Source organism: Populus trichocarpa, chromosome 6 (assembly GCF_000002775.5).
Source record: "Populus trichocarpa isolate Nisqually-1 chromosome 6, P.trichocarpa_v4.1, whole genome shotgun sequence".
NCBI classification, from domain to species: Eukaryota; Viridiplantae; Streptophyta; class Magnoliopsida; order Malpighiales; family Salicaceae; genus Populus; species Populus trichocarpa.
The window spans coordinates 115,293-128,917 of record NC_037290.2 but is presented as its reverse complement, the minus strand read 5'-3'; the positions used below and the strand labels follow the sequence as shown (position 1 = coordinate 128,917).

General features: G+C 35.2%; 2 protein-coding genes across 7 annotated transcripts; one reads left to right on the top strand and one right to left on the bottom strand.

Annotated features, from left to right (window-relative positions):
- Window positions 1-789: 789 nt before the first annotated feature.
- On the bottom strand, window positions 790-1,629 carry LOC7489185 (chaperone protein dnaJ 11, chloroplastic). Its single transcript, XM_002307804.4, has one exon. The coding sequence runs from the start codon at window positions 1,329-1,331 to the stop codon at window positions 879-881; it is 453 nt and encodes a 150-aa protein (XP_002307840.1). The 5' UTR covers window positions 1,332-1,629; the 3' UTR covers window positions 790-878.
- Window positions 1,630-2,283: 654 nt separating this feature from the next.
- LOC7489184 (pentatricopeptide repeat-containing protein At3g24000, mitochondrial) lies at window positions 2,284-8,298 on the top strand. 6 transcript variants are annotated; one of them, XM_052454144.1, is made up of 5 exons: window positions 2,284-5,405; window positions 5,587-6,092; window positions 6,395-6,685; window positions 7,658-7,877; window positions 8,000-8,298. In XM_052454144.1, exon 1 carries the CDS (start codon window positions 3,021-3,023, stop codon window positions 4,791-4,793), a length of 1,773 nt encoding a protein of 590 aa, XP_052310104.1. In that variant the 5' UTR covers window positions 2,284-3,020; the 3' UTR covers window positions 4,794-5,405; window positions 5,587-6,092; window positions 6,395-6,685; window positions 7,658-7,877; window positions 8,000-8,298. The 6 variants fall into 6 exon arrangements, with proteins under 6 accessions (XP_052310104.1, XP_052310108.1, XP_052310107.1 ...); XM_052454148.1 differs by having other exon boundaries at window positions 6,443-6,685; window positions 7,658-8,298; XM_052454147.1 differs by having other exon boundaries at window positions 6,395-6,622; window positions 7,658-8,298.
- The last annotated feature ends 5,327 nt before the right edge of the window (window positions 8,299-13,625 follow it).

Sequence of the window (13,625 nt, the reverse complement as noted above, 5' to 3'; positions counted from 1 at the left end):
GGTGGCAGCAGCAGATTTCGATAAGGAAAACATTCTAGGTTGCTTGGAGACTAAGATGAGTTTGATTTTTGAGTGTTTCAATGGCAAAAAAACAAGTGATTGGTAGGGTTTCTAGAGAGAAAAAGGTTGTGAACAGTGGTTTTGAGAGAGAAAAGGGGGGGAGATGCATCTGTCTGTGTTCTTCGATCAGAAGATAGGTTTAAATATCACATCATGCCGCACTTTTAAAGTGTGAATGTAAAGTTATCGTAATTCTAAAATGCGACATATTTAATTATTGCTTTTCTAAAATATAACAACTATTATGGGCCTGTTTGAGATTATGGTAGCGGTGGCGGTTCAAAGTGTTTTTCGCTTAGAAATGCATTAAAATAAAACTTTTTTATTTTTTAAAAATTATTTTTAATATCAGCACATCAAAACGATTTAAAAATATATAAAAAAATTATTTTAAGCAAATAAAAAATTAAAATTTTTAAAAACACAGTTTGTATCACGTTTTCAAATATACACCTTATATCGCGCTTGTTTAAACTTCTGTCAAAAATTTTAAGTTACTATGCTAATTTTTTTTAAAAAAACCAGTATTTTATGCTTGAGTGATTCTCCATGTATATAACCCTCTGTCTACGGCCACTGTTTCAAAGAGAGCTGAATTTTCAGTTGACACATATGTCATGTGATTTATGGAGTGCTCTTGAAGTTTCTGTTCATAGTTTTACTTGACAAATTTTCAATCCTGATTTGAACCTTTTTGTATCTGAAAATTAAGAGAGAAAAAAGGTCGGGTTTGAAGAAGAAGTAGATGTGGGCAAGGGCTTTGATTCCGTTGTTGATGGTACAAATTACATTATGAGCAAATAGTTAAGCTAGGTTGCCTACCAACATTGATCAGTTTCCCACCTCCTAGTTGGTCGATGTCCCTGAAAAGTGTTTGAAGTAGAATATCTAAATCGATAACATGGAGCTGAAGCACGAATTGACAAGTCATAGCTAGCCCTAGCTGCAGGATCAGATAAGGTGGCATAAGCATTGTGGATATCTATGAAATCCTGACCATCACGATCTGAAGGAGTGATGTCTGGATGATGAAGTTTTGCCAGACTTCGGTATGCAGCCTTGATCTCAGCTTGGGATGCAGTTTGGTCGACACAGAGGATTTCGTATAGTGTATTTCTTGATGACTTTGCCTTCACCGAATCTGGACTGATAGTGGCTGCAGATGCTGTGACTACGAAGGCCCGAATCGGAGATTCAACCCATGGACTAAAATGGCTGGGAGAGGAGTGGGAGAGGGAGGGTTTAGGAGGTAAGAAAGCGCTTCCTAACATTCTTTTGTATAGCTTGAAAGTACTTCTTGAATGGCAGGAAACGTTATAAGTAGGCCCAAAAAGGAGAAGCTTGAGTTTGAAGGGCTTTTGAGTATGGAACAGGAGGTAGAATATCTGAGGCACTTGGATTTGGAAATGGACGAGCTTATTGGTTATAAAGAGGCAAATTAAGAAGCGCAAACAAGAGAGTGAAGCAGTGGGCGCCTAAGTTTTGGGTTTGGCAGTTTGGAGGGCTTTAGCACATGGTTTGGTGGAAGAACATCATCATGTGTTATCTTTTGTGATGGATATCTATGGATTTGCTGTTGTTTTATTATGTGTTTGGCATTACAGGGGGTCGTCAGAACAAAACGCAAATCACACCACGCCGCATCAAATAAACAAAACGAAGCTTTATCCTCTCTTCTCTTCCTTTACAAGCCAGAAGAAGCAGCCAGAAATGAAAATTTTGTGCGTTCTTTGCAAGTGGGGTTATATTGTATGTTTGGTATAAACTAGGAGAGGTACCCATTTGCTTATTGCTTGACATCTCTAACCTAGCAAACTTAGGAGGAGATTTCACGTGCTTTGGATATCCCTGCCTCTTTTCAAACGCAAGCTTAGCTTTAAACACCCTAGCGTTGGATGAACATGATAAAAGTGTCTGACACTTTACACCCCAAAAAAAGAGAGAGTGTGACCCTGGTTTTATCTTTCTTTATGTTATGGTTTTGCTGATTTTGCAACCACAACACAGAAATTCCAAGCATTTCCCAAATTCCAAAATCATATTTCGAGAGAGACAGAGGCCTTAAAGCGTCTGCCAGTGGATTTGCTAGATGCCATTTCAGTGAACAAGTCACATCAGCTTTATCATTAATAATTTCAATAAAAACTTGCTGCTCTTCTAAAATTCCCTTTTAAATTATTGGGAGAAGTCTCGATGAAACTACCCTGATTATTAAGTATGGGTAAAATATACGAGGAGGGTGTAAAAAAAAAAGGTTAATTTTGGTGAGAGTTCTTTTACATGTCAGGAAATGTTATATGTTGGGTCAAGTGTCCATGAGGCCATAAGAAAGAAAACCGACAACCATGAAGAGGTCCAACCTTGGATTTTTGTAGAATAAACCAGATTATATATCACATCAATTATCACTTTTGTCTCACGGTAAGATTCTCTCAATTTTAGATAGATTAACTCTTTTACAGCTCCGTTTTTTGGCTTGAACGGGCTGGAGCTTTAAAGACATTACTCATCAATTGTAAATCTTCTGGTCATCCTGTTTGATGAGTTGCCTGGAAGGACCAAAGCTTTAGAAATATGACCCACTAGAGGCATTTGGTATGGTCCGGAATTGTCCGGACAGAGCGGGGGCTTTGGAGATATAATCCATGAGATGGAACCCATGGGGGCATCTTGTTCGGTGAGTGCTCGTTGAGTGCTTGGAGGAGAGGTGCTTTTTTTTAAGTATAAAGCATGTTTTTGTAGTTTTTGGAGGGGTGATTAGATGTGCTTAAAATATATTGTATTTAAAAAAAAAAACCATCACACCTTCAAATCAAACACCCTCGCGAAGATGGGTGACCTGTGGTTCCTAGCTAGGTGATCAGCCAAGGTGCAACTCAAGATTCGATACTCTTATGCGACAGGACAGGACTTTAGGAATCTTGTGTAATTTCCTGTATAGTAATAATAATCAATGATTGATGGAGCTTATACGACAGCAATGCAAAAACAATGCAGGTGCAAGAGAAATCTGTCACACGTTGCTAAAGAGATGCACCCATTTGAACAAACTCAATGAAGGGAAGATTATTCATGCCCTTCTTCTCAATTCCAGATTCAGAGACGATCTTGTTATGCAAAACACCCTTCTCAACTTGTATGCGAAATGTGGTGATTTGGTTTATGCACGTAAACTGTTTGATGAAATGTCTAGTAGAGATGTTGTCACTTGGACTGCTTTGATTACTGGGTATTCTCAACATGATAGGCCGCAGGATGCGCTTCTTTTGCTCCCTGAAATGCTAAGGATTGGATTGAAACCCAATCAGTTCACTTTGGCTAGTTTGTTGAAGGCGGCTTCTGGGGTTGGGTCTACTGATGTTTTGCAGGGTAGGCAGCTTCATGGGCTTTGTTTAAGGTACGGTTATGATTCGAATGTGTATGTGAGTTGTGCTATTTTGGATATGTATGCTAGGTGCCATCATTTGGAGGAAGCCCAGTTGATATTTGATGTTATGGTGAGCAAAAATGAGGTTTCTTGGAATGCTTTGATTGCTGGCTATGCTAGGAAGGGTCAAGGAGACAAGGCTTTTTGTTTGTTCTCGAACATGCTGAGGGAGAATGTTAAACCTACTCACTTTACCTATTCTAGTGTTCTTTGTGCTTGTGCTAGCATGGGGTCATTGGAGCAAGGGAAATGGGTTCATGCCCTTATGATAAAATGGGGTGAAAAGCTAGTAGCTTTTGTTGGAAACACTTTGCTTGACATGTATGCAAAATCAGGCAGCATTGAGGATGCAAAGAAAGTTTTTGATAGGTTGGCAAAACGGGATGTTGTTTCTTGGAATTCAATGCTTACTGGATATTCTCAACATGGACTTGGGAAGGTAGCTTTACAAAGGTTTGAAGAAATGCTGAGGACTAGAATTGCTCCTAATGATATAACATTCTTGTGTGTTCTTACTGCTTGTAGCCATGCGGGCCTTTTGGATGAAGGACGTCATTATTTTGACATGATGAAGAAATACAATGTAGAGCCACAAATTTCACATTATGTCACAATGGTTGATCTTCTTGGTCGAGCTGGACATCTTGATCGAGCCATACAATTCATAAGTGAAATGCCAATTAAACCCACTGCTGCTGTCTGGGGAGCGTTGCTGGGTGCTTGTAGGATGCATAAGAATATGGAGTTAGGTGGTTATGCAGCTGAATGTATTTTTGAACTGGATTCTCACTATCCAGGTACCCATGTATTGCTCTATAATATATATGCATTAGCTGGTAGATGGAATGATGCTGCTAAAGTGAGAAAAATGATGAAAGAAAGTGGAGTGAAAAAGGAGCCTGCTTGTAGTTGGGTAGAGATGGAGAATGAAGTCCACGTGTTTGTGGCAGATGATGATGCCCACCCACAGAGAAGAGAGATCCATAATATGTGGGAGCAGATTAGTGATAAGATTAAGGAAATTGGTTATGTTCCAGACAGTAGCCACGTGCTTTTGTGTATGGACCAGCAGGAGAGGGAAGCAAAGTTGCAGTACCATAGCGAGAAGCTTGCTCTAGCTTTTGCACTTCTCAACACACCTCCTGGATCCACAATCCGCATCAAGAAGAATATCAGAATTTGTGGTGATTGCCATTCAGCATTCAAGTTTGTGTCCAAGCTGGTGGAAAGGGAAATCATTGTCAGAGATACCAATCGGTTTCATCATTTTTGTGATGGCGCCTGTTCATGTGAGGACTACTGGTAGTGCTGGATGTCAAGAAATAACCTATTGAATTATGAAGGTACAGTGATAAATTAATGTGGTTGTTAGTCTTTTGAACTTGATGGGAATAGACTAGACATTTACGTTCTTCATCTCCGAACAAGGAAGAGGAATCCTTGGCATTTGTTCTCCACTGGCAGCGTAAGGAGAAATTACTTGAGCTGCTAGGAAACATTTATTCTCCTATGACAATCCAAGTCACATAACATATCTAGGCAGAGCAAGGTGGGGGTGGATGGGGTTGTGTGCAAATTATAGGATCGAACTCGCGGAAAGACATCAAGAGTATGTGTTGGGTAATGAATGCAAGAGCACAGACACAACACGGTTCTCATTCAAACAGTGCAAACTCCTAGCTGCTCTTTGATGATGATACCATGACAAACTTCGTGAAGAAAGTTCAAGTGGACTGCTATAACACCCTTAGTTGAAACAGATCAGGGAATTTACTTACATGAATCACAAGAAGAGAATCTGCGAGAAGAGATTGACCAAAACAAAAGAAGAGTAGAGAGGGAAAGAGAGAGAGCAGCAAGAGAATCTGCAGAAAGTGATCGAGTAACATTATCTTTATCTGGGACCAGCGAATTTCAGGTGCAGAAGCAATATCAATGGCTCCCTTAACCTAATTAAAGCATGTGTAGATCTAACTTGAGAAAATGAGACAAATAAATGAAATATAGATTATATCTAGTATTCTTAAGTTGAATTTATCTAAGCCGTTCTATTGGTTGTATCAATCATTATTCTAACAACATCCTAAACTTGCTACCAGGCATAATGTTCTGTACGTCCATTTAACTTTGCTGTGCTTGTGATGGATTGAACACTGCTTGAAAAGAAAGGTGCACTTCTCCTCAGAAATGAAATGTTCCAGCATCATATCAGGACTCAATTTCTGCCTGCAGCATCATAAAAAATTAACAAGCAACAGGCACCAGGGTCTAAAAATAGAGTATAAATAAAGATTAGACGAAAGGATGAGATTTGAAGGAAGGGAGGGAGAAAGGAACGCAAAAGGAGGAAGCAACCCGTTTTTTTAATTGTTGTGCCGTTTCTGCAGCTGTAATAGAGGGAGAGAGAAACAAAAGATGGTAGAAGGCGTGACAGAAGGGCGTGTATATTGTGATTGTGGTAAAGACAGTTGCTTAAAAGGGCGTGGCGTGTGAGCAAAGCTTGATCATATCATCAAAATATTCTTTAGCTAACAACTCCAAGCACCACCAAATACTCCCATTTCAGAAAAGATCAGGAGGTCCCCCTCCTTGAGCCCTCAAAGAGGTAAGATACAGAGAGTCAGAATAGAGAAAGAGCAGAAAAGATTAAAGTTCAATTTTAAATTCTCGACACAATGATTTGATTGGAACTGTGATTTGTTTATTTCTCAAGTTCTTTACTGTATTAACATGTTCTTTTAAGAAGAAAAAAATGATTTAGGAGTGCTGTTGCTTAGTTTCTGGAACTCCAATAAATGATCAATTCAACATGCATCTTTCATTTGATTTGAAGACTCAGCTTTTTCTTTGAATTTTGTATGATGAACATATTTTATCCCCTTTTTTTAACCCATGATAATGCATCAGATTCTGTAAAGTGATCACAACACTAGTAGTTTCTTCTACGAATGTCAGAATACATGGGATTTTCAAATCCTTTGGTAGAAAGTCTTGTGATGCGGCCATCTCTACAGAACATACATAGAAGAGAAGGAGAAGAGGTGATGCGAGCGGGCTGGTCCGTATCAAGGGGTGAAAGACTCCTCAAACAAATGTACAAAAATAATGCAAGTTGATCTTAGGCGCGCACACAGTGTAAGTAATAACATTAAAGGGAGATCAAACAACCATGAAAAGGACAACAGTGTTAGTAACAATGTGAGGCCCGTGATTTTTTTTTTTTTTTTTTAAGTCTTAGCCCATGAGTTAAGTTAATTATTATATTTTATTGCTTTATAAAATTGTCTATGAGTCCTTTTCTTTATAATTAGTTTGTTGAAAAGTTGAGGTTTATCTGAGAATAGTTGATAAGTTAGAGGTTTGTTGAATTAATTTGTGTATAGGTAATTATATATGCATATGAACATGAATTGATATAGATTATGAATAATTATTATGTGGTTTTTTTTTAATTAAAACACCTTGATGTATTTTGAATAAAATCCAAGGAATAACATAAGATAGATTTTGATGGATAATTGAGTTTTATTATGGTATTATCAAGTTTTTATGGTTTTATTTTTGTTGCATGTTATAAATAGCACATAATTAGAAAATAATATAGAGCCTAATTATTTCCTAATATAGTGTCTTAATTATAGGGATTCTAATTAGTTTATTTTCAAATATAGGGTTCCTATCTTGTATATAATGGATAGATTGATCAATGTAAAAGTAAGAAAATATTTGTTTTCTTCTTCTATGTTTTCATGGTATCAAAAGATTTAGGGATGATAAAGTATTTCTTGGGTGTTGAAGTAAATAGGAGCAAAAGAGGTATTTTTCTATCTCAGAGGAAATATGTACTTGACTTATTAATCGAGATAGGGAAATTGGAGGCGAAACCATGTAGTGTCTCGATGATTTCTAATTCGCAACTTACAAAAGATGGTGAATTATTTGAAGATCCAGAGATATATAGAAGACTGGTTGGGAAGTTGAATTATCTTACAGTGATTCGTCTAGATATTGCTTATTCTATCAATGTTGTAAGTCGGTTTATGTCATCCCCAACAGTTCACCATTGGGCAGTTTTAAAACAAATTTTGTGTTACTTATAAGGAGCGTCTGGACGTGGTATCTTGTATGAAAATCATGGACACACTTATATTGAATGTTTTTCAGATGCAGATTGGGCAGGTTCCAAGTTAGATAGAAGATCCACATCAGATTATTATGTCTTTGTTGGAGGCAATTTGGTTTCATGGAAAAGTAAGAATCAAAATGTTGTGTCACGATCGAGCGCAAAATCAGAATATAGAGTCATGGCAAAGTCTGTGTGTGAAATAATGTGGATATACCAGCTCTTAACTAAAGTAGGCCTCAAGGCTTCAGTACCGACAAAATTATGGTATGATAATCAAGCTGATTTTCATATTGCATTTAATCTTGTTGTCCATGAACAAACTAAGCAAATTGAAATTGACTGTCATTTCATCCGTGAGAAAATACAACAAGGTTTGATTTCCACAGGGTATATGAAGATTGAAGAACAATTGGGGGATATTTTCACGAAAGCTCTAAACGGGGCTCGAGTTGATTATCTTTGTAACAAGTCGGGCATGATAAATATCTATGCTCCAGCTTGAAGGAGAGTGTTGCAGGTTGTAAATAGCACATAATTAGAAAATAATATAGAGCCTAATTATTTCCTAATAAAGGATCCTAATTGTAAGGATTCTAATTAGTCTACTTTTCTATATAGGGTTCCTATCTTATATATAAGGGATAGATTGATCAATATAAAAGTAAGAGAGAATATTTGTTTTCTTCTTCTATGTTTTCAATTTTGAATTGGAAATTTATGTTACTTTACGATAAAATGTGTTTATTTAGAAATATACTAAAACTGCTCAGCCTTTCACTGTAGCAATCTACAGTGAAAGGCTGAGTTTTTTTTTTGTTTTTTAAACTGTTTTTTTTAAGCTATTTTTTTTTCTTTTTTTTTAATTTTTTTCTCTTTTGATGTCTTTAGCTTTTTTTTTTACTTTCTTTGTTTTTTTTCTTTTAATAAATTTTGTTTTGTTTAATTTAGTTTGTTCATGTTAATATTTTTTTAATTTAGTTATCATACTTTTATGACATTGATCCCGGGTTTAACAGGTTAACTTGGTTTCACGAGTTAACCCGGATTTTTTTTTCTTTTTAATTAATTTTTTTCATTTACTTTAGTTTGTTAATGTTAAATTTCTTTCTATTTAGTTATCAGACTTTCATGACACATATCTCAGGTTTCACGGGTTAACTTGGTTTCACGGGTTAACCCAGTTAATTCTGGATTAACCCGTCCATTTTTTTTTGTTTTTTTTCTTTTTAATTAATTTTTTTTGTTTACTTTCATTTGTTAATGTTAAATTTCTTTCTATTTAGTTATCAGACTTTCATGACACATATCCTAGGTCTGACGGGTTAACCTGGTTTTACGGGTTAACCCGTCCATTTTTATTTGTTTTTTTCTTTTGTTAATGTTAAATTTTTTTATTTAGTTATCAGACTTTTATGACATGGATCCCGGGTTTAACGGGTTACCTTGGTTCGACAAGCTAACCCGAAGTTTTTTTTTCTTTTTAATTAATTTTTTTTGTTTAATTTAGTTTGTTAATGTTAAATTTCTTTCTATTTAATTATCAGACTTTCATGACACATATCCCGGGTTTGACTGGTTAACCTGGTTTCACGGGTTAACTGGTTTCACGGGTTAACTGAGTTAATTCTTGGTTAACCCATCAACTTTTTTTTTATTTAGTTATCAAACTTTCATGACATGAATCCTAAGTTTGATGGGTTAACCTGATTTGAAGGGTTAACCCAGTTAATTCAGATTTTTTTTCTTCATTAGTTTTTTTCTTCCTATTGGTTTTTTTTCTTTGTTTTTTTCTTTTTAGTTAATCTATTTAATTATCATACTTTTATGACATGATCTTGCAGCCAGACCCACATCCAAGGCTCTTGGATCTGGTGTTACAGTCAGACTCACTTAAACTTGAGTCATATAAGTTTAATATTATTATTGTTATTATAAATATTACTCTTGGGTCAAGCGTTGCAGTTAAACCCAAGGCTTTTGGGTATATCTTTACAAAAAGACCTAACACTCTTAGATCTTAGCCTTTTTTATATTTTTTATGCAAGAAAAAAAAATTAACCCGTGGGTATGCCTTTGTTTTTTTCCCTTTTCTTTTCCTTTTTAAGCATTTTATTGTGGACTGCACAGTGCAGTCCACAGTGAAAAAGCTGATGACTTTAGTTTTTTTCTGGCTTTTTTCTTTTTTTTTTCTTTTTTAATTATTTTTTTTAATTTACTTTCTTAATATTAAATTTTTTCTATTTAATTATTAGACTTTTATGACACGGATCCTGGGTTTGACGGGTTAGCCCAGTTAATTCTGGGGTAACCCGTCAATTTTCTTTTTCTATTTAATTATCAAACTTTCACGACACAAATCCAATGTTTGACGGGTTAACCTGGTTTGAAGAGTTAACCCAGTTAATTCGGATTTTTTTTCTTTTTCTTCATTAATTATTTTCTTCATGTTGGTTTTTTTTCTATGTTTTTTTTCTTTTTACTTAATCTATTTAATTATCACACTTTTATGATACGACCTTGCAGCCAGACCCACATCCAAGGTTATTGGGTCTGGTATTGCAGTCAAACCCACTTAAACTTGGGTCATGCAAGTTTAATGTTATTATTAATATTATAAATATTATTCTAGGGTCAGACGTTGCAGTCAAACCTAAGACTCTTGAATATAGTTTTGCAGAAAGACCTAACACTTTTAAATCTTAACTTTTTTTGATATTTTTTATGCAAAAACAAATTGACCTGCGGCATCGCGCGGGTCATCTAACTAGTGTATTTCTAAAGCCCCACATACTACTCATATGATCGGTGAATGTTAATGTTTATCTCAGTTTTGATAGTTGTTATATATTGTGGGTAAATAATACCTAATATACATTTGAGAAAAAAAATACTAATATGGAAATGATACTAAAATATGTATTATTCATTTAGTTTAGATTAACATATCAAAATTGCATAGTTTAGATAGAGTAGTTAATCATTTAATCACATCTAATTCAAACAAAATGCTATTTGTATTTATTATTATTTTATATATATATATATATATATATATATATATATATATATTATTTTCATATTAGTATTATTATCATATGTATATTAGATATTATTTAATCATGATATATAATAGTGATTAAACCGGATAAACATCAACATCCATCAATTACATATCAACATTACTATATAGGGCTTCAAAAGTATCTAAACACATATTATCGTAAAATAGCATCAATTTTCAATTCAAAAGGAAACCATAAAACTTTGATAATACACTACAATAAAACTCAATTATTTATCAAAATCTATCTTAAACATTGTTATTTATAATATTTAAAGATAAAATCCTATTTTTTTAGAATTCAATGACCAAACTAAAATTCTGCCATCTTCAACTTCTTAATAGATTTTCCAGAATGTTAATATGATTGTTTCTATACAATTTTTCAATAATTCCTTATTTTCTTTCTAATATCCAAATTTCTTAGATTTTACCCAAAATACATAAGGGTATTTCAATTAAATAAAACCACATGATAATTATTCATAATCTAACTCAATCCATATTCATATGCATATTTAATTATCCATACATAAACTAATTCAACATACCCATAACTTATTAACTATTCTCACATAAACCCTAACTTTCCAACAAACTAATTATAAGGAAAAGTACTCATAAATAATACTATAAAACAATAAAAGATAATAAATAAAACTCACCTTAGGCATATGATTAAGAAATATCCTCCTCCAACAATCCACTTTAAAACCCGGATCATCTTTGCCACCTATGTACTCAAGCACAATCAACCAATCAATCTATTATTCAAGGCAGTAGGAATTTTATGGTAGATATCAAGTATAGCAGGACGTGGTCAGGGTAGAGTTTTCTCTTTTACTCAGCAGAATGATCAGATATCCAACACAGATGTATGAGGTATACATTCAATTTGCTCATTTGATGCTCAAGTTCTATTTGACATTGGTTCCATGTCTTCATTTGTATTTTCATATTTTTTTTTATGAAATTTGATAGGCAACCTATTATGTTAGAATGCGTATTTTATGTTTCTACTATTTTAGATGAATTTATGGTTAGGAGCACTCAAGATAGTAATTAATTAATCTATTGCTCAATTGGATATCTACAACAAACACTCAAGGAGCTTGCTGCTCCTAACGTGGAAAATCAGCCACTGTGCATAAACATCGACAATAATGTAAACTTTGAGCTCAAATCTGGTTTTATACATTTGCTACCAACATTCAATGGTCTTGCAGGAGAAGATCCTCATACTCATCTCAAGGAGTTTCATATGGTTTGCATTGGCATGAAACCGAATGGAGTTGACGAAGAACATGTTAAGTTGAAAGCTTTCCCTTTCTCTTTAAAAGGGGCAGCAAAGGCATGGCTTTTCTCTATTCTCCCAGGATCTATTGGAACTTGGAATGCCATGAAGAAGATTTTCCTTGAGAAGTACTTCCCAGCATCTCGAGTTGCCAACATAAGGAAAGAAATATGTGGGATTCGGCAATCTCATGGAGAGACACTCTCCGAATATTGGGAAAGATTTGAGCAACTCTGCATTCAATGTCCTCATCATCAAATACCTAACCAGCTACTCATTCAATATTTCTATGAAGGATTGATGCCTACTGACCGTAGTATCATTGATGCTGCAAGTGGAGGTGCATTGGTAGATAAGACACCCGAGGCTGCATGCCAATTGATCTCAAACATGGCAGCCAACTCAAAACAGTTTGGCACTCGTGGAGACTTCTCAAACAAACGAGTAAATGAGGTAAGTGTTTCTAACCTTGAAAATAAAGTTAATGATCTTACTTCTCTTGTGCGTTCTTTGGCTTGTGGAAATGTACAGCAGGTAAAAGTTTGTAGCATATGTTCCTTACAAGGACATGCCTCAGATATGTGCCCAACAATGCAACAAGATTACATTGAACAGGCTAATACAGTTGATGGGGCATTCAATGGACAACCCCAACGTAAATATGATCCCTTTTCCAACACGTACAATCCTGGATGGAGAGATCATCCCAACTTACGCTATGGGAACCCACCTCAACAAAGCAATCAAGGACGACAGTTCCATCCCCATGGATTTCAATCCCAACAGAATTATCAAGCAAGACAACCCCCTCCTCCATTCACAAACTCCAATGTTATGGGGTCGTCATCCAATGATGATCTTCGTGAGATGATGAAAACTTTGGCTTCTAACACTGTGACCTTACAACAAAATGTCATGTCTTTTCAACAGGAAACAAGGTCAAGTATTCACAACTTGGAAAAGCAAATGGGGCAAGTAGCTTCAAGTGTGGGGAAATTGGAAGCACAAATGAATGGAAAATTACCCTCCCAAGCATTGAATCCCATAGAGAATGTTAGTGCGATCATGTTGCGAAGTGGAAAAGAACTTGAAAGATAAAGGTCAAAACAAATTGAGATGGAGGAAGAAGAAGAGATAGAAACCGAATTGAGTACAAAGAAGAAACATCCTTCTCCTCCACAAATTGAAACAATGACCATTACTCTAAAGGTAAATCCTCACTCAATGAATTCTAGTTTTCAACTAATTCCACCCTTTCCTGTGAATTCTTCTAGGTCAAAGAAAGAGGACAAAGAAAAAGAGATTTTAGAGGTTTTCAAGAAAGTGGAAATCAACATTCCTTTGCTTGATGCTATCAAGCAAATTCCGAAGTATGCCAAATTCTTGAAGGAGTTGTGTACTACCAAGAGAGCTTTCAAATTGAAAGGTCACAAAACGGTAAGTATGGGTGAAGTTGTATCTGCTATTGTTCAAAAGAATATGCCTTTGAAGCAAAAAGACCCAGGTGCGTTCACTATTCCATGTGTTATTGGTAATGCTAGTTTCAAAAGGGCCTTGTGCGATTTAAGTGCATCCATTAGTATTATGCCTAAACATGTTTATGATTCTCTTAGTCTTGAACCTTTGAATAAAACTAGTATTGTCATACAACTTGCGG

Coding starts and splice junctions, on each gene's coding strand:
- LOC7489185 (XM_002307804.4), bottom strand. CDS start 1,331: ATGTTAGGAAGCGCTTTCTTACCTCCTAAACCCTCCCTCTCCCACTCC.
- LOC7489184 (XM_052454148.1), top strand. CDS start 3,021: ATGGAGCTTATACGACAGCAATGCAAAAACAATGCAGGTGCAAGAGAA.